The sequence below is a fragment of the Athene cunicularia genome, assembly GCF_003259725.1.
Source record: "Athene cunicularia isolate RWA chromosome 8 unlocalized genomic scaffold, athCun1 chr8_part1, whole genome shotgun sequence".
NCBI lineage: Eukaryota > Metazoa > Chordata > Aves > Strigiformes > Strigidae > Athene > Athene cunicularia.
The window spans coordinates 8438321-8462771 of record NW_020799109.1 but is presented as its reverse complement, the minus strand read 5'-3'; the positions used below and the strand labels follow the sequence as shown (position 1 = coordinate 8462771).

The 24451-nt window shown below is 37.0% G+C and overlaps 1 protein-coding gene across 11 annotated transcripts in view; it reads right to left on the bottom strand.

Annotated features, from left to right (window-relative positions):
- LOC113482589 (cytosolic carboxypeptidase 6-like) overlaps positions 1 to 24451 on the bottom strand; it is a 969074-nt gene that overhangs the window by 356753 nt on the left and 587870 nt on the right. For 2 of the 11 annotated variants that reach the window (XM_026853349.1, XM_026853351.1), the window contains exons 7-11: positions 20568 to 20701; positions 18513 to 18888; positions 12207 to 12355; positions 7519 to 7732; positions 2962 to 3632 (exon numbers count right to left, since the gene is read on the bottom strand). The exons of 3 other annotated variants lie outside the window; for them this stretch is intronic. In XM_026853349.1, coding sequence (XP_026709150.1) covers positions 3472 to 3632; positions 7519 to 7732; positions 12207 to 12355; positions 18513 to 18888; positions 20568 to 20701 — 1034 coding nt within the window. In that variant the 3' untranslated portion in view covers positions 2962 to 3471. Of the gene's footprint in view, positions 1 to 2935; positions 3633 to 7518; positions 7733 to 12206; positions 12356 to 18512; positions 18889 to 20567; positions 20702 to 24451 lie in introns of those variants that run through there. 6 more of the 11 variants (XM_026853352.1, XM_026853357.1, XM_026853358.1 and 3 more) reach the window with 6 other exon arrangements.

Here is a 24451-nt window from a genome sequence, read left to right as displayed (position 1 = left end):
ATCACAAATTACAGCAGCAGTGTGTGGCAACAAAGGATCAGATTATTCATATAACGGTAATATCTTCTTCCTTCTTTGATTAAAAAAAAAAAAAAAAAAAAAAAAAAAAAGAAAGAAGTAGTAAACAGTAAGCATTGATCTTGCAGGATGAAAATTCAGTTCCTCTTATATCTGTGTTTTTCTGATACTTACAAATCCAGGTTTACAGTATGAAGTAACAGCACAGCACAAACCTCAGAATGACAAATGAGGGAGGGGTATTACAGGGTGTAATAAAACCTACTTCATTTTATGTCAGAATTCTCTCCCGTTTCACATGATGTACAGGTATGAAGTTAAACTAGAGTAGGAAAAAGTCAGTAGGTGATGTTTTCACATAAAGTCTCCTATGGTAGGTTCATGGCAGATGCAGTATGAACAAGGCAAAACTATGTACAGGCAGGCAGGCACAATTATGGAAGAATTAATGTACCAACAAGAATGGCACTGGCCATAAATTCAGTATAACAAAATGAAATGAAATTCACAGTTAATTCATACATTGGTATTTCAATGCAGAAACGCACACCCCATTAAAGTTCGTCTTTTCCTTGGGTAATGTCAGAACACACAACTGTGGCCTATTTCCCTATGTTAAAGGGACACGCTGGGAAAGACTTCTAGTCTTCACAGAGGTTCATGGGGAGGGAAAAGACAAGAATAATGACTGAATGTAAGGGTAAAGATGCTATTCCTGCACACCCGTTAAGCACTGAAGAGCTCTCCGCACATTGCCTTACAACTACAGCGTGCAAAAGTGGCTTATTATTAGCAAAACCTTATTTTCAGAAATCCAAAGATTTAGTTCAAGTTATAGTAGAATAAAGAGATATGTTGCCTTTAATGTGACCTACTCCTTTACCATAACTGGACAGCTTCAGGTGACAGTCATATCAAATGGCAGTTGCCCAGTCCAAAAGACGCAGTATCAGCTTCCCCCAACACTACACTTCAAAGGGAATTAAACCCTTTTGTGCTATTCAAATACTCCTGTTGAACTCCACGAAAATCTGTCTGCTGGGCTGACAGAAACTCCAGGAAGAAATGAACGAAGGCTTCCAAGGTACTTTCCCCAAAGAGAACATTTAAGTTCTTCAGCAGCATGCAGCATTCATATCTGATGGGACAAGTGTCTCAAGGAGAAGCCTTAGAAAGACAATGCTGGTTTTGCAGAGACTTAGAATCTCTGATTTTTGGGGCCAGGCTGGAGTCCTAACTCTAATTAAATTCTAATCTGCTTTTCCCAGGTTTCATAAAATGCTGTCTCAAATAGGCTTATCTTCTAAGAAAAGCAGCATGATCTTCTTATTAAAGAATCTGTTACAATGAAAACACATTAGTACTAAAGACATAAAAGACTGGAAGAAATTATGGACATTTCCCCCCAAACTAGTGGATTGCCCTAGTATCACTTAAAAAAAAAATTGTACATTCACAAGTCTGCTTGAAAAGTGGGAACTTGCTGTTTAAGTGTTTCTTCAATGTTATCTCTATTTTGTTCTTTAATTAATAAAAGGATACATGCACTGACATTATAAACACTAATTTGCTATTTAGCATCCCAAATTAGGAAGCATAAACATTTATGCACTTCATTAAACACTACCTAAGAACACTTTGAGATTAACAGGAGACAAGCTAGGCTGTTAAATGCAATTTCAGGGCAGACATAAGCCACCGTAAAAAAGACACTCCTCCTCTTCGCGTCCCTCACTATGAATTCTGCCAGGCTCCATCCTACTGGCACCAGCTCTTATGAAATGAACCTTGGAAGTCAGTGAGATCCGACACATCCATACAGTCACAAGTGCCAGTTCAAAGGATGGGACAGGAATGCAGGGACACGAGCCGCAGAAGTGGGCCGTACCTGTTTGGCAGCACAGCATACTTAGATTGGCACCAGCCAATCATGAAATTGCACTTTAGAAAGCATAAAACAAATACTTATGCCCTGAATTAAGACATTATTCAAGCACATCTGGTGTACAGGGAGAGACAAAGTGGTGTTTTTCTCCATCTCTCCCTAGACAGGCACTGCAGTTCTTGCATAAACATCCTCCCCCCGTCACCCTTCCCCTATTTTTTTCATCCACCCCAGCCCTTCAAAGAATCCTTGCATTGCTCCTTTTCAAATTTTCTACACATACAGGACATTGAAGTAGGCTTAACGTTAAGAGTATACCAGTGCTACAGGATGATGCTAAGAAATGGTAAGTCTTTCAAAACTACAGGAAGCAGAATTGCAGTGGCAGAAAAGAAACATGCTGACACTCGGGAACAGACAGCCCAAAAGGTAGATAATCACATCTGCTTGCATCAAGTAAATGGAAGGTGAGCCAAAATCATGAATATAACAAATCCTCAAAATTGATCAGTCCAGGCCCTAAATTATCTCCACAAACCTTATTCTCAAAATCCTTCATGAAACAACACTTCAGGTTATTTTCTTTCACTTACAGACAATAAGGTATAATGCAGACAACAAATTATTCCTTATAACGTTGCAGAGCAAGTCTAACTTCAATGTAGAAAATTACTTTTATTTTTAATTTAAATTTGTGCTGAAAGAGTCCATTGTTAAACTATGGACTCAGACAAAACGGTACTAAAATTTCTATTATACATAATCTTGCCATAGTGTAGCGATCTTTAAATCACTTGAAAATATAAATACACTAAAAATATAGTGTTTCAAGAACAGTAATATGGACATTCTGAAGAGCTTTGTATCATAACCAGAAATCTGAGAACTGCCTTGGTGCCTGACAAAGAACTGCTTTTTTTTTTTTTTTTTTTTTTTTTTTTTAATAAATTATCATGATTTTACAACTTACAGCTTCAGGTTCTTTGCTGTTTGGGTTTTTTTAAACTAACTCTTGGCGACAAAGGTGACCTATCTACAAGATAAGTGAAAAAGAAGCATTCTCTGTATGATTTTGACCAAATATATTGTTAGAGATCAAAACAAAGATTTATAAAAACAAACGATTAAAATTTCAATTCAGAAAAACACTTTGTAAAATACAATAAAACCCTTTTCAATAGCAAAGTGGATTTTGTACAGTTCTTCCTTCTAAGCAGATGTTTACTGCAGTCTAGATCCACTAACTCCAGTAAAACAAAATAAAGGCAAAATGGGTTGGTGTTTGCAGAATTACAACCTATATACAGAACTGCAGGTAACATACTGCAACTCATTGGAAAATCCTTGGAAAATTCACCGTTTCATTGTAAGTGGACTTACAATATATCTTACATTATTTAAAAGCAGTTTACACCATAGAAAGGTTTATGACAGTACCGCTCAAAAAATGAATCAGTTATAGAAGGAGAGTAACACTTCAAGTCAGCTACTCCCATCAGCAAAAATGCCACACAAATCAAAAAGCAACACTTAAGTAAAACACTAAGACTTTATTAAAAATCCAAAATTTATTGCAAATTGTACTTTGCACTTTCCCTCCTTTCTTCATTTTTACATGACTTATTGATATCCATGATTTTTTCACAGATGTACTTGTTGACTTTGGAGAGTCTCTGTGCAATTTCAGTTTCATCCACAGTTTCTTGTGCTATTCTATCATACAAACATTCTGGGGAGAAAAAAAAAAAAAGGAAAGAGCCATTAGGATATTTTCAGAAAAGAATATAGCCCTGTGTTGGGCTAGCTACTCAAGTGACAGCACTTTGTAAGCATTGTGTATATTTGTTGCAAGATTTTGTTGCAATATTTGTTGTCTTTTATTGATTCGTTGGCTATCTTGTTAGAGCCAAGATTTTTCACCAGACTTGAATCTTTGGCATGACCAAGTTCCAGTTATACTATGACACCATTAATAGGATTTCTATACAGAAACAAGGCTAAATTCAACCTTTTACAATGTCAGTCTTGCCTGCCTGACTCTTGTATTTGTCCATATCTCCACGGCAGATTTAGGAGCTTTTCCCAGGTGAACAGTCTCACGAGAACTGTTGTTACCTACAGTTCCCTGTGAGTCACTCCTACCTTTACAGCTTCAAGACAGTAAGTAAATGATAATGGTTAGGAAGAGCAGCAGTAACCAGTAGGAAAAGACATTAACTGATTTATTTTATTTTTTAAATCTGTTCAACATACATTAACATCTGGGTCTTTATTGGACACAATGTCCCTGGGCATATTTTGCATTTATTAGTAGATTATTCAGGGAGAGAACCATCTTCCTGCCTGTTTGCTCAATACACTTTGTGAACTTAACTGGAATACAAAAAGCAAGCAATAGTAATAACTGCAAAAGCAATGAGGCAATGAAAGTTGAGAGCATTCTGCTTCACAGAGTTGGTAGTTCAGTGCCAGAATCCTGCAGAGGTTCTGAAATCAGAGGTAGTGCAACACACCCCACTCCTTAGAGACAGGCAGGTTTTAGGTTTTTTGTTTTGATAACCAGTAGAATGTATTTTGTTGCATATGCTTCCCAGATTGGTTAAGCAAACTCTATTCTGCTTTGCCTAGTAATCTATTCCAGCAGCCGTTTATTGCTTCATATACAAAAAGCCATAGAGATTATCACTTAATTAACATGGTTTCCAACATTTCTAATGCATTATATTAAAAAGTTATGAAAATTAACTACTATGCATTCTTTATAGTTCATTTTGAAACCTCTCAGAAGTTTTATAAAAGGTTATTTTGCATTAACAAGGTTTATAACAGTGCTCATGCATCATACTTTTTATAATTTCTTTATTACATACTACACAGTAGGGATTTTTAAGAAGTTAGAGATATCAGACACATTAACAACTAATGCTGTCATTCAAAAAACTGTTTTAAGTTAGTCTGTGTCCACAGAATGATGAGAACATCAAAACCAACGTGAATTTTATGTTAAAAGATGTACTGAATATGAAATAAATAATATTAGTCAGCATGCAGCCTGATAGCTGAAATGCTGATGATCAGTAAGCTATGATTTGAAATATGACACTTAAAGAGGAGGCACATCACTGAGAACCTGAAGAAACCCAGTGTGTTTGTAGGACATAAGCTTGTCCTACTACAACAGTCTCAGGAATACTCTCAGGTTGTGACAGATAAACCTAGTAAGATGAACTTCCAGTAAAAGACAGGCTATGTTATTAATTTAGCCACAATGCCAAGCAAAGAATCACTTGATGGAAATAATTCATCAGCTGTAATTCTTAAAGTCAGTGTGACCCAGACAGATCCATGATCATCAGTTTTTCCTCTTCCATTTCTAGGAGAGGCTGCAGAAATAGCAGTTTAGTAGTCACATAAAGATGCTGTCTTAGGGGCTCAAAAGAGTGATTTGGGGGTTCTGCTACTTGTCTTTTGGCTTTAAAGAATTGTACAGATATCCCTTTGTACTTCTGACTGGACCAAATATTCAAGTAGACCTCAAAGACTAACAAGGCGCTTTACTTTTCCTGTGATGCCTGATCCAAATCATTAGCTACGTAAAGTCTAACTTCCTCGCATTTCACTATTTGTCCACTTGCTACTATGCTTTATTTTCTTCTCCATAGTAACTTCTTATTTGATCACTTCCAGCTTTCCAGGAAACACTGCTGGCATGACAGGGCAAGACTTGCTAACATTGACGCAAACGCAAAGGACACAACGATGTGGAAAATCATGGTTATGTGCTACCCAGTACCACTGATACAGGAAGTCTGTCTGCCACCACCTAAAATACTGGCCATGCAGTTTAACTGGTTCAAGAGGAGATTGTACAGTCGAGTCTAACAAAAAGGGAGTCAAAGACAAGGTGAAAGAAACACTGGAAAGAGGAACATGGAAAACCAGGGTGTGAAACAGTGGAATTCAAATGAGGGTTGAGGCTGGAAGCAGAACTATGACAGAAAACAGGGAAAACGAGGAAAGAAGGAAGAGCTGAATTGCTGGTGAATGTAACGGTGTGGAAGAAAAGAAAGGGAAGGGCCTCATCTGCCTCTCACCTCGTACCTGTTGGAGCATACTCCTAAACTCACTGGAGTCAAAACAAGGGGAGTTAGAAGAAAGCTATCATTTAAATGGCTCAAGAAACACAGAGCAGTCCTGACTGAAGTAGAAGAGGAAATTCTCACATAAGCAACCTCACCAGCCGTGCTGAGCAGCATCAGCCTCCAGCAGGGAAACCAGAAAGCTCTTTGCAACGGGCCAGTGAAAAATAACCCCTTTTAACTGCATGCTTGTAAATGCACATCTGGGCCAATTCTGTTTCCCATTAGGAAGGGTAGCCACAGCCACAGAGTGGAGTCCTTACATGGCCAGTACATCATTATTCTGCTACATGTGTTTGGACTGTACCAAAAAGGTCCAAGCCAGAACTAGAAAATCATCATGGAACAGCTTGCACTTTCACTTATATTCTTGAAGCAGAATAGTAAAAAAAACCCAAGTCTTTTACTCCTTCCTTACAAACTAAGAAAGATGACAGTACAAAGACCAGTTTCCAACTTTTCCCCACACAACACAGACACACACACTCAAAGAGGAATCATATTTCTTACTTCCAAAACGTGGTACTTGCAAGGCAAATTACAACAGCTCTTAAGAGTTCATAGTGAAGAGCACATAGCAACTAAGAACAGGAAACACAGAATAATGAAGCTCAATCAAAAAGGGAAATTTATTTCAGCCCTACTGCAATTTAGTATGGACACAAAACACAAAAATCCAATTTCAGTATATATTCCACGAGGAACCAACTCAGTTCTGACTTAAAAAGAAGCCTGAAATACCAAGAGAGACAGAAATGAATGCAAAACACAAGCATGATGATACAAGGGGACTAAAATTCACTGTTCATTTTAAATAAAGGAGAAGGCCTTCTCTCTCTAAGTACTACATACCTGGACTCAGGCCTGCAGTTACTGAAAGTGTCATTCCAATTTTTCCTGCCAGATAGGTCAGCAATTTACACTTCCTGTTCAAATTCCAATTCAAGTGCAACAATTAATTTTTACTATTTCCATTTTCTCCATTTAAAAGGGTAAAACTATTCTTTCTTGCCTCTGAAGGTATGCGTATTTTTATAGTCACAGCTATAATGGCTTCTGTGCCTCATGCCAGGGTTGATTATATTCTGGATGAAAGAATGTGGTAAAGCTACTCTCAGACTTGTTAAAAGGAATATATGCATTTAAAAAAAAAATCATTATGTTATAAATGAATTCCAGAACAACGTGTTGTTCTCCAGGCTCAGAGTCCTGTCCTGCAAGTGGTTTAAAGTCATGATCTTCTTGAACCTTACTGAAGTCAATGTACAACTCTTCAGCTGTGAAGGCCTGCACTGTGCACAGCTATTGCAATGTGTTTTACTTTTCCTAGATACGTATGCACTTCACAATGCAATAGCAATCTGAATTACAGTTTTTAATCAGTTAATTTTATATGAGCTGAAAAGAAGCATCTTTCAACTCAGTGATTAATGGTTAAACTCCAAAGCAGGAAGCAAAAGTTTTCAAATAACCTACCTCTGACAATGCTTAATTTGTGAGGTGAGAGAGGTGGCTTGGGAACGGCATCTTTCTTTTTTTTGGTTGCAACTCCTGTGACACTTCTGTTCTTGAGAACATCTGTTCCCCAAATCATAACCGCTAGATTTTTTGTATACTTTGAATCTCCTTGTGTTACTTGCAGCTGGTGCCATTTCTCCTCATCTACCCAAATTCCACTGCCAAGATGGACCTAGAAGGTAGTAATAATAACAACTTATCTATGGTATGTAGCACACAACAGTATCCAAGTGCTGTAGGAACATTAATATTAGGTACTATAATAACAGTAATTAGGGCTGAACAAATCCATTTTGCCTAATTCTGAAACTTCTCCAACTTTGTGGGTCAGGGAGTTCGAGTCAACCTCTTGTATAATGTAGTTCCTTTTTGTAATCAGTTCTTACTCTCTGCTTTCCCCCCACCGCACAGCCTACCTCCTGAAAGACTATGGTCAGGAACAGAGATAGAAGGAGGAAACAGTAAACACATCCAGTATTATAAAGGTACGCACAGCATATAAAACAAGCAGTTGCACCAGCCTAATTCAGGAGCAAGATGAAATGTTGTCTTTAATATGAAAGCTTCCCTTTGGCTGAAACAGACTTTACCCAAAGCATATTTCAGAGGCAGTAGGGAGGGAAATACTTCCTAAATTGTATCCTGTACCAGCTGGCAAAATTCAGCCTGATTGTTTAAAGTAACTAGAAAGGGAGAAGGGATTTTGAGAGCTCCAATTTCAGTATAAGCCAAGAAAGTTTGGAAGCTTTGTAAAACTTTCAATTCTATCATGATGTTTGCCTATCATGTACAATCAATCTATCCAGGTGAAAACTGTTTTGTGGTAAGGCAATGGCCCATTGCTGCATCATAAACTATCCTTTACCCAAACAATGGGGGGTAGAGGTATTTAATTGAAATAGTAAAGCAGGATAATATGGGTACAGGAAAATGCAGTTTGAAGCCATTGTAGTCTCCAAAAGGAAGCTGCTCAAATCTAGTTGTGCTTATTAGTCTTGCTCAGCATTGACTGTGCTGGATTGACTCCCACAGAGCTACACCATATCTCCACCACAAGATTCCCAGTGCTCCAGACTGAAGATGAATGCAGGATGAGGATCCGAGTACTATCCTTAGGCTGCCACTATGTATGTTGAGCTGATAGTCCTAATAACCAGGACACCATCCAGCAACAGCAAGGAAAATAACCCCACTAGTAATCAGCACGGGTCTGACATGAGTGCAACCAGGATGCAAGTGTTGGTCCTGTGTGGAACCACGGAGAATACTTCGTACCTGTGTGTCTATGGTCCTAACTCCTGGAGTACAGTGCAGACAGCTGAACCACCTCTGCACGCAGAAAGCTCTGCTCACCTGGTGATGAACTTCATTCAGTTGGACCCACACTTGCTCATCCATAACAAACTAATGTGTGACCTAGCTACTCTAATCACTGATAAGAATTCACTGCATTGGGAAGGAAGAAGACAGAACTTACTTTCAGATAATCTGTCAAAGCGCAAAACACCAAAAACACGTATGGTTGTTATATCCAAAATTCAGGTTTCAGAAAATGTGATCAAATGGATGTTCTTTCTATAACACTTTAATAAAAACCATACTGCCTCCTCACAAATAAAAAAAGCAATCCCATGAACAAAATTCTATGGCAAAATGACATTTGGATACTCTGCCTTAACTATTTTGCTCTTGTTTTTTCCTGGTTTTACTCCTTTCTTGTGGCGTTACATAAACTGTGCCTGCTACTCATACAGATCTGAACAGTTTCACATAAGTCCCATTAAACGCAATGAAAATTGGTCAAAGCTACTGTAAAATTTTATATACCCATAATTTTACTGCCTGTATTCAACCAAATACCACTTCTCCTTTAAATGGAAACCTGCTTTAATTATTAATGAGGGCTATAACCTGAAGAAATGTTTTATTATGACAGCATCCTTCAAAAGCAAGTAGTTGTTTAAAAACTTAAATAGAAAAATATGAATGGTTTGGCTACCAGCTATGTTATAAAAAACAAATGAAAAGTCTAACTTCCTCAAAGCATAAAGCCATAAAACAAGCTGCCTCTCCTGCAGAATCTTCTGTGCTAAAGGGATTCTAAGCAGCTTTTCACAAGTCTGCATGGTATTTAGATTTCATAATGGATAGAAATGGAACTAGTAATAACCACAGCATGAACACCCTTTTTCTTCTTTCCGTCTCTGTTGTCAAGACTCTTCATCATGACTTTAAAAAAATTCACACTAATTTGGTGCTCTCTACATATTTTGTAAGACAACTTCGATCAGTGAGCAAGCCTGTGCTCAGAAAACAATCACGTTACAGTTTTAATTCAGTTATTTGTTTTGATTTTAGAAAAGTTATCTGTAAAAATTAGTGTAAGTTACTTAAAAGTAACTAAGATCAGGAAATGTTGTGACATGGCAAATTTCCCACGTCTGTAGTACATTAGTTGAAGAGACTGCTGTATTTGATCAAAAATCTGATTCCCTTCTGCCAAAATTAGTTTGTCTTTGCTAAAGATTGTTTAGTCTCTTAAGATACTACATTATTCATTAGTTTGAAGTTACTAAAAAGAAAAAAACAAGTTACAACAACTATTTTTAATATTTATGTTTCAGACAGTTCATCTCTTCTTTGAACATGCTTCATTTATTAAAAACGGTTATCACTGGTATGAAACACCTATGGTAACAGCAACTACATGACAGACAGCCACAGCCATCTTATGCCTCCTTTTTTCTATTTCTAGCACTGTTACAGCAAGGAATTTAATCTGCCTGTGTCTCAGTTTACTTCTCTGTAAAACAGGCTGGGTACTGTTTCCTATTACCCCCAAAGCTATGGGAAGCTTACTGTACTCCAGATTCAGAAGCCATTTCCTTCTTGCTGGAAGAAGTGCCCCGTAGGCCAGACCCTTGGCTTGATGAAATCAATGGGAACTTTACCCCCAATTTCAGCAACTGCAGGATCAACCTTCAAGCACAATGCAACAGAAACAACAGCAAATTCAAAGCACTGCTCACCACTGTAACTGTGCTAACATGTTTTTTTTTTTTTTTCTTTCTTTCTTTCTTTTTTTTTTTAAACTTCTTTTCTTTAAATGAATGCCATAGGCTCTTTTCCAGTAACTCTGTTCTCCCTCTGGAGGGGAGGGATTTATCTGCTTTGAAAGAATCCTACTAAGATCAAATCCAATGCCACAAAGGGCAGATTTCTAAAAAAGTATTTCAACTACTCTAGTATGTCAATAAAGGAATAATGAAAAAAAAAAGGCATAAATAAGGAAAACTGAAAAAAACACCCTCCAACACTCTAAAAACCTTATTAGTTCACATTTCTGGCATCTGAGCTGGCTGAAGCCTCAGTAAGTAGGCAAACAAAGAAAAACCCAAATTGCAACAAGAAACTTAGAGATATTAATATCTGTAAAGACAGAGGAAACTTAAGCAACGGAAGTGCCAAGAAGCTGGCAGGTGAAATAAAAGTGCAGGAAAAGCTGCATACAAATACTAAAGTACATGCCCTATCCCACAGACCTTAAGTGGAAAAAAAGCAGGTAAACCAAACTCTCACAGTAATATATGCTAAGCTTTCATTGCACAAATATACACAAAATATATAAGCAAGTGACAATGTTAAATGTATTAGGTAAGAAAAGCTATCTGAAGCAAATACCTGTCAAACTGCTAAGATTATACTATTTTTCACACACATTTTGTCCTCAACAATTATGTTGAATTCATCTTCAAGAATGACAGACACTTGTGCAGTCAATCTTACAACACAGATCTGAAAATGAAGTATTTGATGCTATTCCATCAGTAATTCCACTGTATGCCAAAGCTGAAATGGACATTTCCTCCTTAGTTTCTCAGATTATGGCACCAAATGCACACATATCCTAAGCAACGGGATCTGCAATTCTGAAGCACACGTTTTTTTGTAAAAGAAAGATAATGTTGATTTAATGATAATGGACAAGAGCTATAAAAGCAGGCCTCAGTAGATGAGCAGACAATGTGTTAAACGTGCTGAAGTCTGAAACACTATCACTCAGGTTCTGGCAAAGGGTAGCTAGATGGTATTTCACCAACTTTATAAAAAGTAGCACTACATCAGCTCAATTCAGTCACAATGCTCCTATCAGATTCAGGGGAGCTGATTTTCATTCCAGGGTTCATAATTATCTACTGGACTCCAATTCAGCCAAAACAGGAAGGTTTCTCTGCACTACAACTACAGCACATTGAAAATATTAAAGGCTTTTTAGGAAAAAGTATTTCTGTTAAACAGACTAATGAAAATTTATGATGTGGGTTACTCACTTTGGTCTGTCTTTGGTGGGTTTATGTATGTCACTAGTTGAGGACAACACCAATTTGCCTGTGCACGCATATTTAATAGTTATATTCCTTGTGTTACACAGCACTCAATGTTCTCATCACCGAAGATAATTTTCTATGCTGTTCATATTTGTGTAATTTCCTAATTTTCGTCAGCATATTAGCATACCTTTATGAAAACTGAGGAAGTCCGTATACGTTGGCACCATGCAAAACCCCAAAGATAATGAAAATTCCACAAGAAAATCACCTGATGGACATTTACAAATTATTCATGCTATATTTAATTTAAAATACCTTTCCATTCTCGAGAATATACTTGTCCATTACTGGAACAGGGGCAGGATAGTACGTTGATGTATTTGCTTCCTCACTGAAGGTCTTCTGTACCTCAGGTTCAGGCTCAATTGATTCTGGTTTTACTTTTTCAAGCTCAATGGCAGGTCCTAGACAGTTAAGAAAAGAGAGCTGTCTGCTATCCCAGAGAACATGAAAACAATCACTTCATCACCCATGGTTAGCATAAAATAACACATTAGTCATGTTAATTTTAAAGTTAGAAAGAGTCTAAACCAAAATTCTACTTCTGAATGTCAATAAATAAAAGCAGGAAATAACTCTGCTTTATAAACATAAAAATGTTTAATTTTAAATGTTTAATTTTATTTTTAAAGTATATGAACAATTACAGATATGGGTAAGATTGCTTCAATGCACACTATGGAAATTATGTTAAAGTGACACTGAAATTATAAACCAAAAGCAACAATAGTAATCCTTCAAATAAGAATTACTATATAGTTGCATAGAAACCTGCATAATTTACCGGGATAATTACATAAATTATCCATATAGAATTACAAATTCTTTATAAATCTGAAATCTCTTTAGATGTAACAGTTATATTAAAAATAGTGATGATCTACAAAAATGCTATAAAGTAGGCTTAGGCTACTTATGCTAAAGTGTCATGCACAGAGTATCCAAGGTTAAAAAAACCCACTTGAATTAGAATTTTGATTGTCCAATCCATCCAACACACTGATTTTTATTTTTAAACGTAATCAACACAAATTAAGCACAGATTAAACAAGAGAATACTACTAAGGATATGTTTGTGGTTTCAGAGAAGGATAATTTTGTCAGTCATCAACTTTTCTTTTCCAGACCAAATTTATAAAGTGTTCCTAAAAAGATAAAACAAAATAATTTGTGTACTGGATTTCATTATTCCATTCATTGCAGCGGTTACACCATAAGTCTAGGAACAGGCTACGGCCCCAAGCCTATCATTGTCTCTTGATGTTTGTCTCCAGTGACTGCTGGAGCTTCTCGTGATCCTAAAGTTCCACGCAGGGATGGTGGTTCATTAACGCAGCAAGGCTGCCAGCTTAGACCCTGGACACCACAGTCATCAGCCACTTCCAAGAACTATAAGGATAAATTCACCCACTTGGAAGAACTATATTGCACCAGGCTAGTGCTGAGAGCACCGCAGCACTCTGTAGCCCAACCTTGACACCTTCAACAAATGACAATTAAATAATCAGGTCACCGTCACAGTTCAGCATCCCTCCTCAGTGTTTGTGCACACAGACCAAGCCCTGAATTGATCTAGCTCTGCAAGTCAAGCTGGCACCAGAACTCACATCTTGAGCTATTTATCTTAAATAGTTCCTGTACCTGCAACAAGTAAATCATTCATTCCTCCTACTTTGTGCAGTTTCATTTAGAGATTATTATACAGTGATATCAACTTTTCCTCTATTGTCAGCATTTGGCAGTTATCCTATGGCTTATTCTACACCTAGCTAGTTAGCTAAATGCTCTCAGCTGACTGTCACTTGACACTCAGCAACAGCTAGGAGTTGTCTCAGCAACTCACACAATCCTATACTACAGTACCACCAACAGAAGTGTCTTAAGAACCATATGCAATGCAACCATGGTGCAAACAGAGAAATCACAAACAACATACCATTTGCATTATAATTTCATTGTAATCTTAATAACCAGCTCTACTACATGCATATACAATGGTACAGCCAAGAGAAACTAAACTTTCTAAACTTGAGACTGCTAAACTGATTCAGACAGGGTAAGACCCCAAAGCCTGCACAAATCTCAGTGTAGGCATACCTGAATAAGCAGATGCAGTGACATAATTGTCAGTGTGAATGTACAGTAACATCTAAAAGATCACTTCTTATGAACACATTCTTCAAAGTGCTGTTTTGTGTTTTCTTACACTTTGAAAGCCACTTTGAGGAAGATAACTTAAGTACAACCACCTTCTTCCTAGAAGGAAATGTTTAATCTCAGTTGAAGCACCTACTAGTTGCTATTTATAAGTTTTTCACTGTTTTTTTTAGTCATTTGTTGACACAGCTATGATTTGGTTTCTGAAATTCCCCAAGAAAAACAGCTGATGAAAAGTCCACAATAACCATAGCTCTAACAGGTCAGAAAAACCTCTATTGCAATTTATGCTTTACTGCTCACTTAGAAGTTGCCAACAGAGAGCCTGGAAAATGTCGTCTTTTATATTCTACCAGGTTTTTTTTCCTCCCCAAACAGAAATCTGCCTCTAAGTGGTCTTCACAACTACTAAAGACTACATGTTCAACTCTGCACACTGTGAATTAGACATGCAACCTACATTACTGCCTTATTGCTAATGAGTTGTGCGCCCAATTTACCATGCTAAAAGGTTCCTCCTCTCTCTCTCTGTGGCTCTCGTGCTCCGTGTCTTACTTGAAAGATGATGAATGGGACATACAAAAATATATGCCACTATCTAAAGGCTTAACAGTGATAGTACTTATGTAATAAGGATCATAAAAAAAAAATAAAGACAATTCTCCAGAATGCAAAAGGAAAACAAATGTTTTATTGCAAAATCTTTCTCCTGCTGACTGTAAAGTTTCCATGAGAGGACAGCAACTTCAAATGCAGGATGAAGAGGTAGAAGACTTCCTTTCATCACCATTTTTCCTCAAAAATGCATATAAGACTACACACTACTCAAACTTCATAAATAAGCCACAACAAATTAACTGATAAAGTGGTCAATATATATTTGTAAACAGCAAACTGTTTCCACATGTTCTACCAGAATTTGAATGAAAACAACAGGAGTCTGAGAAGTGGCAATATTATCTATATGGTACTTCCTGTATTTGTACTTTATAGAAACCTTGGACTTTTTTTTTTTTTTTACATCAAAAAGCCAAACAAATCTAGAAAAGCTGAATAATAGTAATTCCTTATATATGGTAAGACACAAATACCATTTCATTCTCCCTACCCTGGTGTCAGACCCAAGACACTGTAAAGTGGATCGCTGAAATTAAACTGGGATTGAAAATAACAACTTGGGGGCTGTGTGTGCATTGATGAATGAGTTTATGAATGAAAGCGAATACACTCCCTGACTTTAGAACAACACTATTTCTTTGCAGTACAACATAAAAATGTAGTCATTCAGGGAGCAAACAACACCCAAACATTATCCATGATACAACTTCACTACTTCTGACCATATACAACCATAGTAAACTGCACAGATCTTACCCTGGAGACAACTGCTTTTTTACTGACATTCTTATCCTTTGCAATCCAAGGACTATTTAAAGTTAGCCCTACAAGGAAGAGACTATTATTTAATTCTCTAATTCACCTTTCTGTTGATAAAAACAGGACAAATGAGTGTGTTTTCAGGTGCAACAGAACAAAGATAAACTGCAACGGCCTACGATTGCAGGGCTTCCTGATCCCAAAGTCTGCAAGGGAGAAGAGGCCTTGGTGGCACAGTTCTTCTGGGAGATCAGATGAGAGATACTGCAACCTCCTCCACAACAGTCACGACGTTCCCCCACTGCTTTAGGCCCTATTACCCTGCTCAAATGCCTGTCTCCTCCAGGAAGGGATCTGTGGGGCAACAGCATATCAAAACCATAAAGAAGCTTCAGTATATTTGCATGGATCAGTAATGATTTCACTACTGTCACTTGCCACATCTGCTTTCAAGGATCTTAAAGAGCAATTCAGTGTCACCATGTGGAAGATTAAGAACCTCGCTCTTCCCACAAGAGTGGCTCAAGTTCCATAGCAGAGATGAAGGCCTAGGTCTAAAGTAGACTACATTGACTGCTAGATGCTCACTGAAATCAACATATTGATGGGAAATTAGGAGACAGAATACTTGACTGAATGTTAGCTCAAGAGGCTGTTCTATATTTGATCTGCAAGTTTAAAATGGCAACAGGCACGCGTTTCCCACAGCTGCAATTCATCAGCACAAAACAGCTGTCATCTCATGCAAAGAAATCAGAAGTCTCTAAGGTGAAACAGAAATGCAATTAGTTTGCATTAAGTCCAGCCTGCTAGAAGTGCAGCGTAACATAAATTACATGTCATTTGAAACTCTAGGCTTAAGAGATTGCTGCAACAACCGAAGATGAATTCAGGATGTAATCTATTTTCTGAACAATTTTCACAGATTATTCACATATCCAAACATACCTCATTTATAAGCTGGAAAAGTAAAGAAGACTAAAGAAGTCTTTACATATCTATTTCTTGATTAAAAGTAGCACTTTTTCATACTGTCATCAGACTCTCTAATTTATAATTTGCTGAAGATGTCTCCCCTTCTAATCATTCACAAATTTTGTATTGATATTTCTAGAATCTCGTTTAGAGAAAGCTGTTTCTCTACTGTGAATGAGGCTACAAGGAAAGGCAAGAGTTATCAGCTGTTAACACACTGAATCTTAGGAAACACACACCCTGTGAAGGACACAGTCCATATGGCCAAATTGTACCTTTGCATGGAACTTTTAGTGGATGACAAGTAATAACAAAGACTTTTTTGGAACTATAATTCGTATTTGTCCAGGTGTGATTAAAAGAACTTGTCTTCAATGTAATCAAGTTGTAAAACAGGTGTCAGACTGATACAATTGGAAATTCAAGCCCAGTATTTAGAAAAGATCCAGCATTTTTCCAATAAGTTTTGTTTTCTGGTGGGTTTTTTCTTTTTTTTCTTTTTCTTCCAAGTTTTCTTGATTCGGCTCAAGTATAAAAAAGGCATCCCTTCTTTCTTAAAGCAAAAGAAATGAGACAGAATTCAGAAGCTGTCTTCATTTCATTGCTGGTCTCACCACTCAAATTGCTGTCAAGTCTACCAACTAAATTGGTATTTTACACTGTTCAGCCCCATTGCCTGCTAACATCTGGCTGGTGCTCCATTCACATAAATTCCAGCTAACTACTTGCAGATGAAGAAACATCTTTCCATCCAAGGAAAATTTTAGAAAGCTCTGTGGAATCTACTGCCAACCACATTGCGTTTTTCAGACTGTGGAAGCCTTGCCTATGTAGTTTTATTAAAAAAGTTAACTAGAATGTTTATAGTAAGTAATGACATTTTAATTATGCACAGTGTAACAATGATGAGCATTCACAATCAAACACCCAGTTTAAATCATCAGATGCTACTTTGAGAACCTGGCTCCAAACTTGTGGGCACATCTTAACACATGCTACAGCACAGGCACATGCTCTCTCAGGTTCAGGTTTGTATGTGAATGTAACTCAGACCCACATGCAAATTGCATGCACTCAATCAAGTCAAGTAGAAGAGCCAATATCCAATTTACATGCAGAAATTAAGTTTCCAGATACACAAAGGCAGACATAAGAAACAGCATGCTAAGTTTGGATGCACAAATTTTAACCAAGTTTCAGTCACTGAGCAAATCTTCAACACAGCAGTACCACATTCTAATAGCAAATAAATATAAAAATTAGTAAAATATTTGAAGGTATTCCAAGGGTACCATCTTCAGTAAAAAGGATGAACTTTTTATTTTGTCTTTTTTCCCATTTATTCCAACATATTGATTAAATAATTGCTATAAACCAAAACAAATGAGCAATTGACTCAAGGTATTTAAAATTTAAATCCAAATTACACAAACCTGCATTTTGTAACAAATTTTGATAAACGGGACACTAATATGAAAAGATTTTTAATTAGTCTTTAACAATCCATTATTTTTCAAATAGCATGGCTGTTTAAAGCCACTGCTAAGAAGACCAGTAATATATCACATTCTAACAAGCTACTAATGGGAAGAGGGGGCAAAAACCGGAAGGTAACACAGTCACTTTCATAACATTAACCAAAATCCCTAACTGAAAAGAATAAAATAGTTTTAGCCCAAATACTTATTCTGCTGCCTCTTCTTTCTTCTTTTTTTTCTTTTTAGACTGGAACATATTGGTGTATTTTGCAGATGACGCTTTATTATCTTTTTCAGCATATACTGGAAGGTCAGAGACTCTTTAAAATACAGCTGCTTAAAATGGAACTCTGATTCAACCATACCAGCACAAAGACCTCTACTATCATTAAAGAAAAACCCAGACGTACATAGCATACAAATTCAAGACATATTGTACAGCCATAGCAGAAAACCCTTTTAACATTCAATGTCCAGTTTAACAACCACTGCTATTCTTCAAATACGTTTCCATTACTATTGATCACACTTGCAAAATTCATTAAAACTAGTCCCATTTAAGTCCAGCACTTACCACTACCTAGTCTTAGAAGCAGTACATCCTGGAGTCTCCTGTTCAAGTCTCTGAGCTCTTTCATTTCTGACACGAGTGCCCCATACTCCTTTAACTTCTTTGCCTGTTGCACAAGCTGTCTCCGCGTTCTCTCAAGCTCCTGTTGGATGTGTCTCATTTCTTCTTGTTGCTGTTGGTAACTCCTCAGCAATTCTTCATACAGAATCCGAGGAACTACAGCATCGTCCATGTTGTTCATGCCTTCCGAAGTCTCCATAAAAGCCTCCTCAGGGCTGGAAGTATTACTGAGACTCATCCCATTCTGTTTTTCAAGGCGAGCAACAACTGCTTCAATGCTTTTGTGTGTACCTTCACTTTGTTTCCTCCCATCTTGTCTCTGCATGTTACAATAAAAAATAAATAAATTAGGAGAGCAGTAAGAGACTTAAAATTATACAGACTTGGGACCTGTTAATATTGTTTTCCAAAAAAAGGAAAACTCTGCCTACAAAAAATGTTTTGCCTAACAGATTCTTGTGGATATACATCATAACTCTCATGCACACATAATTCAGCTAAATGCATATACAAACTTCTGAGGCAGTTGAAGGCCTTTCTTTCTGCATTTGTGCAACAAAAGCTCAGTGCATATAGATCACTTGATTCCATATATAAAGGTAACTAATTTTTTTTTTTTTTAAAAAAGTGGATCTGGATCTTTTTTCCTTTAAAGTTTACCTCTAACATTTATATTTCCAACAACAATTGATTTTCTGATAAGAGAAAGACTCAACTATGTGCTACCTTTGTCACCTGTAACTACATCAGAGATGAAAGCAGCATACCATACAAAGCTGTTTTGTGAACAGATGGGTTGTCCTTCTACACTTTGAGAGACAAAACCTTCTCTGACTATTCCTCTAGCACGTTCACCTAACTGCCTGATGCAAGTGACTGAATTAACACTATCAGCAAACACTGAAAGGGAATTAAAACCACAGAAATTGGAGACAGAATGTATCATCCAGCCTCATCTCCCTCATCAACTGATTCCTTCTGTATTAGTACTGCACTGCAGAAGCTTCGTGTCCTTTGAACTCTCAGCAGAAATTTACCTTCAGTCATCTGAACAAATCCTACAAATTAAAACACACCTCTTTCCTGAGGCCTGGATAGTGGTATGTGACAGTATGGGGAAAAGTCACTAAGTTTTATTGGCCAAATATGGAAAAAGCATTTGAACTTCCAAGCAACTGCAAGGAAAGCAAATGTAGCTCATAGGTTAGAGACAAGAAGCTGACACTATCAATTCCCATACCACAATATCCATGAGTAATGTGGCAGAAAATGAGATTATTTGATGTTATGCCTGCTCCACGCATGTTCAAAAAAAAAAAAAAAAAAAGGGTGAAAAAGCTGGCCCACCATAAAGAAATGTACTAGTATCATTCCTGCAGCTGCAGAACACATGAAGCCACAGAGCAGTATTTTATTCTGAAGGTTGGCAGACTTTTAAAGAAATCATTTGATATAAAAAAATAAATAAATTTGCATAGTGGGTTTCTGGCATCTGGACCTAAAAAGGCAACTGACAGTTATAATGGAGGGATATGGTCCTGTCAATTTGTCTTCTCACCCTCTGCTGTAGTTGGGAAGTCCCAGAGCATCCCTTCCAATTGCAAACAAGCAGCATGCAACAGGTCACAAGTGCCACCAAGAACAGCTGCTTGACATTCACATAACTGGTGATTTTTAAAGCATTGTGGGCCAAAGTGGAAGAGCATTGTTCCAAAAATCTCAAATGGCAATTAAACTGTGCAGACAGTATAAACAGGAAAACGTTCGATTGCACATAAATTAGGTTTGGAAAACCCGTATCCCACCCCCATACACAATTTGACCCAATTTCACCAAACACAGTGTTTTAAGGGGATCAAAAGCAGGCCTGGAATTCTTAAGCTATGACATCTGTATATGCCCCAAGCACTTCCAAAAAAAAAAAAAACCAAACAAAAAAACAAAACCAAAAAGAAAAAAGAAGGGAAAAAAAAAGAAAAAAAATAAAGACTTCAGTACCTTACTGTGTCTAAGCTCCACATCTTCTTCCCCATAATCTGTAACCTCCCCAGCTTCTTCTACGTGATTGAGAGAGAGTTTGGGGATTTTAATTTTCTTCTGCATCACACTGTTCTCAAGGTCAGTTTTGTCCTCTAAAACGTATATTAAAAATAAAATTTTGTTACATTAATCAGTGTTCTTACTTTGAAATACTACATGACTTAGGCAAGACCAGTTTAAAAAACCAAAACAAAACAAAAGCCTCCCATGCTTCAATCCCCTCATAATACTACGATCAAATTAATCCATGGCGTAACTCCACTGATGCCCACTGACAATTCTAGGGTTTCAACAGGGGATCAATCTGGCCAAACACAAGAATAAATATTGTAAAATGCCAAGCTAAATTCAAGTGAGTGATCAAAAGTGTCAGTGAGTAGCTTGTACTATCACTAAAATAAGAGTTAAAGATGCTGTAAATAAAACAACTTCCTAAAAACCATCTGTATTGCTTTAAATTTTGTTTACCAACAGTATTTTAATATTCATAATCTGTTGCTGCAGCTCAAACTCTGCTTAGGTTTAAAATGAAAATAAACTTGGTAATTCATCCTATAACCATTATCTGTCAGCAGTACAGATCTATTTGCGCACACAGCAGATTCTGCAGTTCTGCACAGTGCAGGGCTAGAAAAGGGGATGCTGTAGGACAGGTTGAAAGGGCATGACAGAAAAGTTGCATATGGACCAAATTTGTAATAAAATTACTATACAACCCCTATCCTATTTCTTTAGTTAACAGTACTAATCCTTTTCCTTTAGATACACAAACCCTATAACTGCTTCTATTAATCTTTGAATCTCATTAAGAAAATTAATTAAAATATTTTCAAGTCTGAAATATTCTAACATATCTCAAAATAAAGTAGTTCAAAACATTATTCTGAAAGTAAGTTTGAAATATTTTAGTATTCCTGAAAAGGTGCAGAGAGGACAGGGTATCAAGAGTATAGTCTCCCCAAGTGTGCCTTCGATCTGTAAAATTCCTGCAGAGCAAACAAGGTCTTAAAAGACTCCCAAGCCTGGCTACCTGTTCAAGACATTGACAAGGAGAAATGCTGTAAAGTCAAAAGTGTATTTGTACACTGAAAACTTATGAGCAAGAAAACGTTTTAAGTCTTCTTACCCACCTGCAAACTGTATTTCACAAAGTGTCCCATGAATATTTTTGAAAGTGCCAATGAGGATGGCATTTGTGAGTGCTTAGTTGCATTGACTTTTGCTTTCTCAAATTAGCATCTCTCCACAGGACCTCAAAATGGTTAGTGTTGACAGTGTAGGAAAAGGAAACAAAGGTAAATCACTGTTTAATGAGGAGCAAGGCATTCATTAGAAATGAATTACACAGATGAATGCAATTCATTTTGTTACAGATAGAAAAGGATCTCTGGTAGGCAAATGGTGATATTGCAGCCCAAGGCTATGTAAAGAGAATAGGCACAGAACATGCAGAATAAGACATTAGACAACCTGAAATGAAATGCAGATGGTAGCAATAAATACTAAGACAGATGCAAAAAGAAACACATAAACAACAAAAAACAGCTAGGCTTATTTTAGATCATTCTCCATTCCCCAGAGCATCACGGATGCTTATCCCAGTAAAACAAAAAGGCAATCCAACTGTTTCAGTTTTGAAAAATAACCCCCTACGTTTTCATTTATCTGGAAAACGTAGGTTCATCAGAAAAGTGCAATAACCCAATTCTACTGTCAGAGAGCAGAGAAGAAATAAGAAAATAAGAGAGTCCGTCTTCGAGAAAAATACAAGTTTACAGACTAAAGGGCAGACAGATGGGTATTGGTAACTTCTTGGAAGACCAGAAATTTAAGAACAAGTAAATCCATATAGAATGAAAAAAAACCCACACCACTGACTTTTTCTGTGACTATATATTTTGAGGTATCTGATAGATTGAGGAATCCTTTGCTAAAATATGTTCTCACAATTCCTCAGAGGAAGAGCAGCACATGCATGCTGCAGAGCCAGCTTCTCTAGACTGCTCTGCCAAATCATCTTCCACAGAACGTGCAGATGAACTCCTACATTTCAAGAATGCAGATCAGTTTCTACGCTCCGAAATAACCCTTGGCCTCACAACGAGATGGATACAATCCAATTACTTCATACAGTTAAAAAAAATTGTCTGCTGGCAACTAGCTGAGGTCACCAGTAGCCAGAACCCTGTACAAACTGGAAATGGATACTAGCTGCCCTTCCCATGGCCAGAGAAAAGCAAGTCTTGAAATACTCGTGGAAAGGGCTCAGAAAGAAGTGCATGTGCAGACTACAGTGGAAGTCAGCAAATACTTTCCAATGAATACAACAACATTAAAATAAAAACAATTTGTAAGAACAGAAATATTTATCTTTTGGTTGGGAATTTTTATTTAAGTCAAGTTATAAAGAATAGTGCATAAAATGTATTCTTAACAGAAATGAAAGAAAATACTTAGTTTGGGGTCAAACAATGCAAGTCATCTGAATTCCTCATTCTCTTCATTCCCTTCCCAATTTCTCAGTTTGCCTGTAAAATTTATGTTTGCAAAACTTCATTGGTGGACTGAAGGTCCTTATAAATGCTTAGTTTGTACATCATTGGTGTGTAACTATCAACACAGTTCTCTTTCATGTTTAACAAATCTCTTCATTTGACTTTTTGATTTTACTGCTTATCCTGTAAACGAACCAGTAAGCTGAAGTAAGGAACTCTTCTCCCCACACAAAATTTGAAAAAACAATAGCGACAATGATTTTCTATAAGTTAAAGCTCAGGAACTTTTAATTTAGTCAATGAGCAAGTAATTTCACATTCCTCTGCCTTCCAACAACAATATGTATAATATTTTCTTACATATGCTCTGGTCTTTGTAGGCCTATTTATACTTAACACAATTCATCCAGTATGTTGGATATGAAAAGGCCTTTTGTTTTTCTTTTTTTTTTTTTTTTTAAAAAAAAAAGGATGGGTTGATCCAGGCCAAAAGGTAATAGCTTTAAGTCTAGAGTGACAGGGAACTGAGACAGACAAAGCAACTTTAACAGGGCAGGAAGCAAGTTGGTTGAATTCAAGTAAAAACATGTTAGCACTTTAAAACTGGAAACCCCATTGTGGGATGTAGAATAAAATTATGAAAATCTGAGTCTCCTTAAAACATTCCTTACTTTCTAATTTGGAAGTAAGGACTGAACAAACTAAACCCTTCAAAAAGTAGTTCAAATGCTGATTTTTTTTTTTTTTTCCACCTTTGGAGTAAGAGCTGGAAAAATAGAGGAAGAGAGCTCTGCACTCCAAATGGATGAGGGATGGCAGGTCTGGGATCAGTCCAAATAAAGGGCTTGGCAACGCTATAAATCTTACAGTAATAAAATGAAAGAACCTTGAGCAAAATTTGTCCTTCCCCTAAGCCTTCAAAAAAAAATTCCACCCCTTGTGAAAAACGATATACTGACAGATGAAAAAATTTACCATCACCCTTCCCATTTCCAGGCATATACCCAACACATATGGACACCACCTGTACAAGATTCCCCCCACACTGCTGCACTGAACTTCTCTGCAACTGATTTAGGCAGGTTGCTTCTACAGAGCAGGTAACATCACCTGCCTTGGCAGGTTGTGTATCAGTTACAGTTCATGAAGACACTTAAAAACCAAAAGCAAAAAAACCACAACCCAAAGGCATACTTGGTGCTTCAAAGCAAATGCACACACCAAGCACGACAGGGCATCGATTCCTAAGTGCCACTTAAAACACAAATAAACAATAATCAATATTGCTGTGACTGAGAAGGAAAACAGCATGATAGTGCAAGGGGGAAAAAAAAAAAAAAAAAAAAA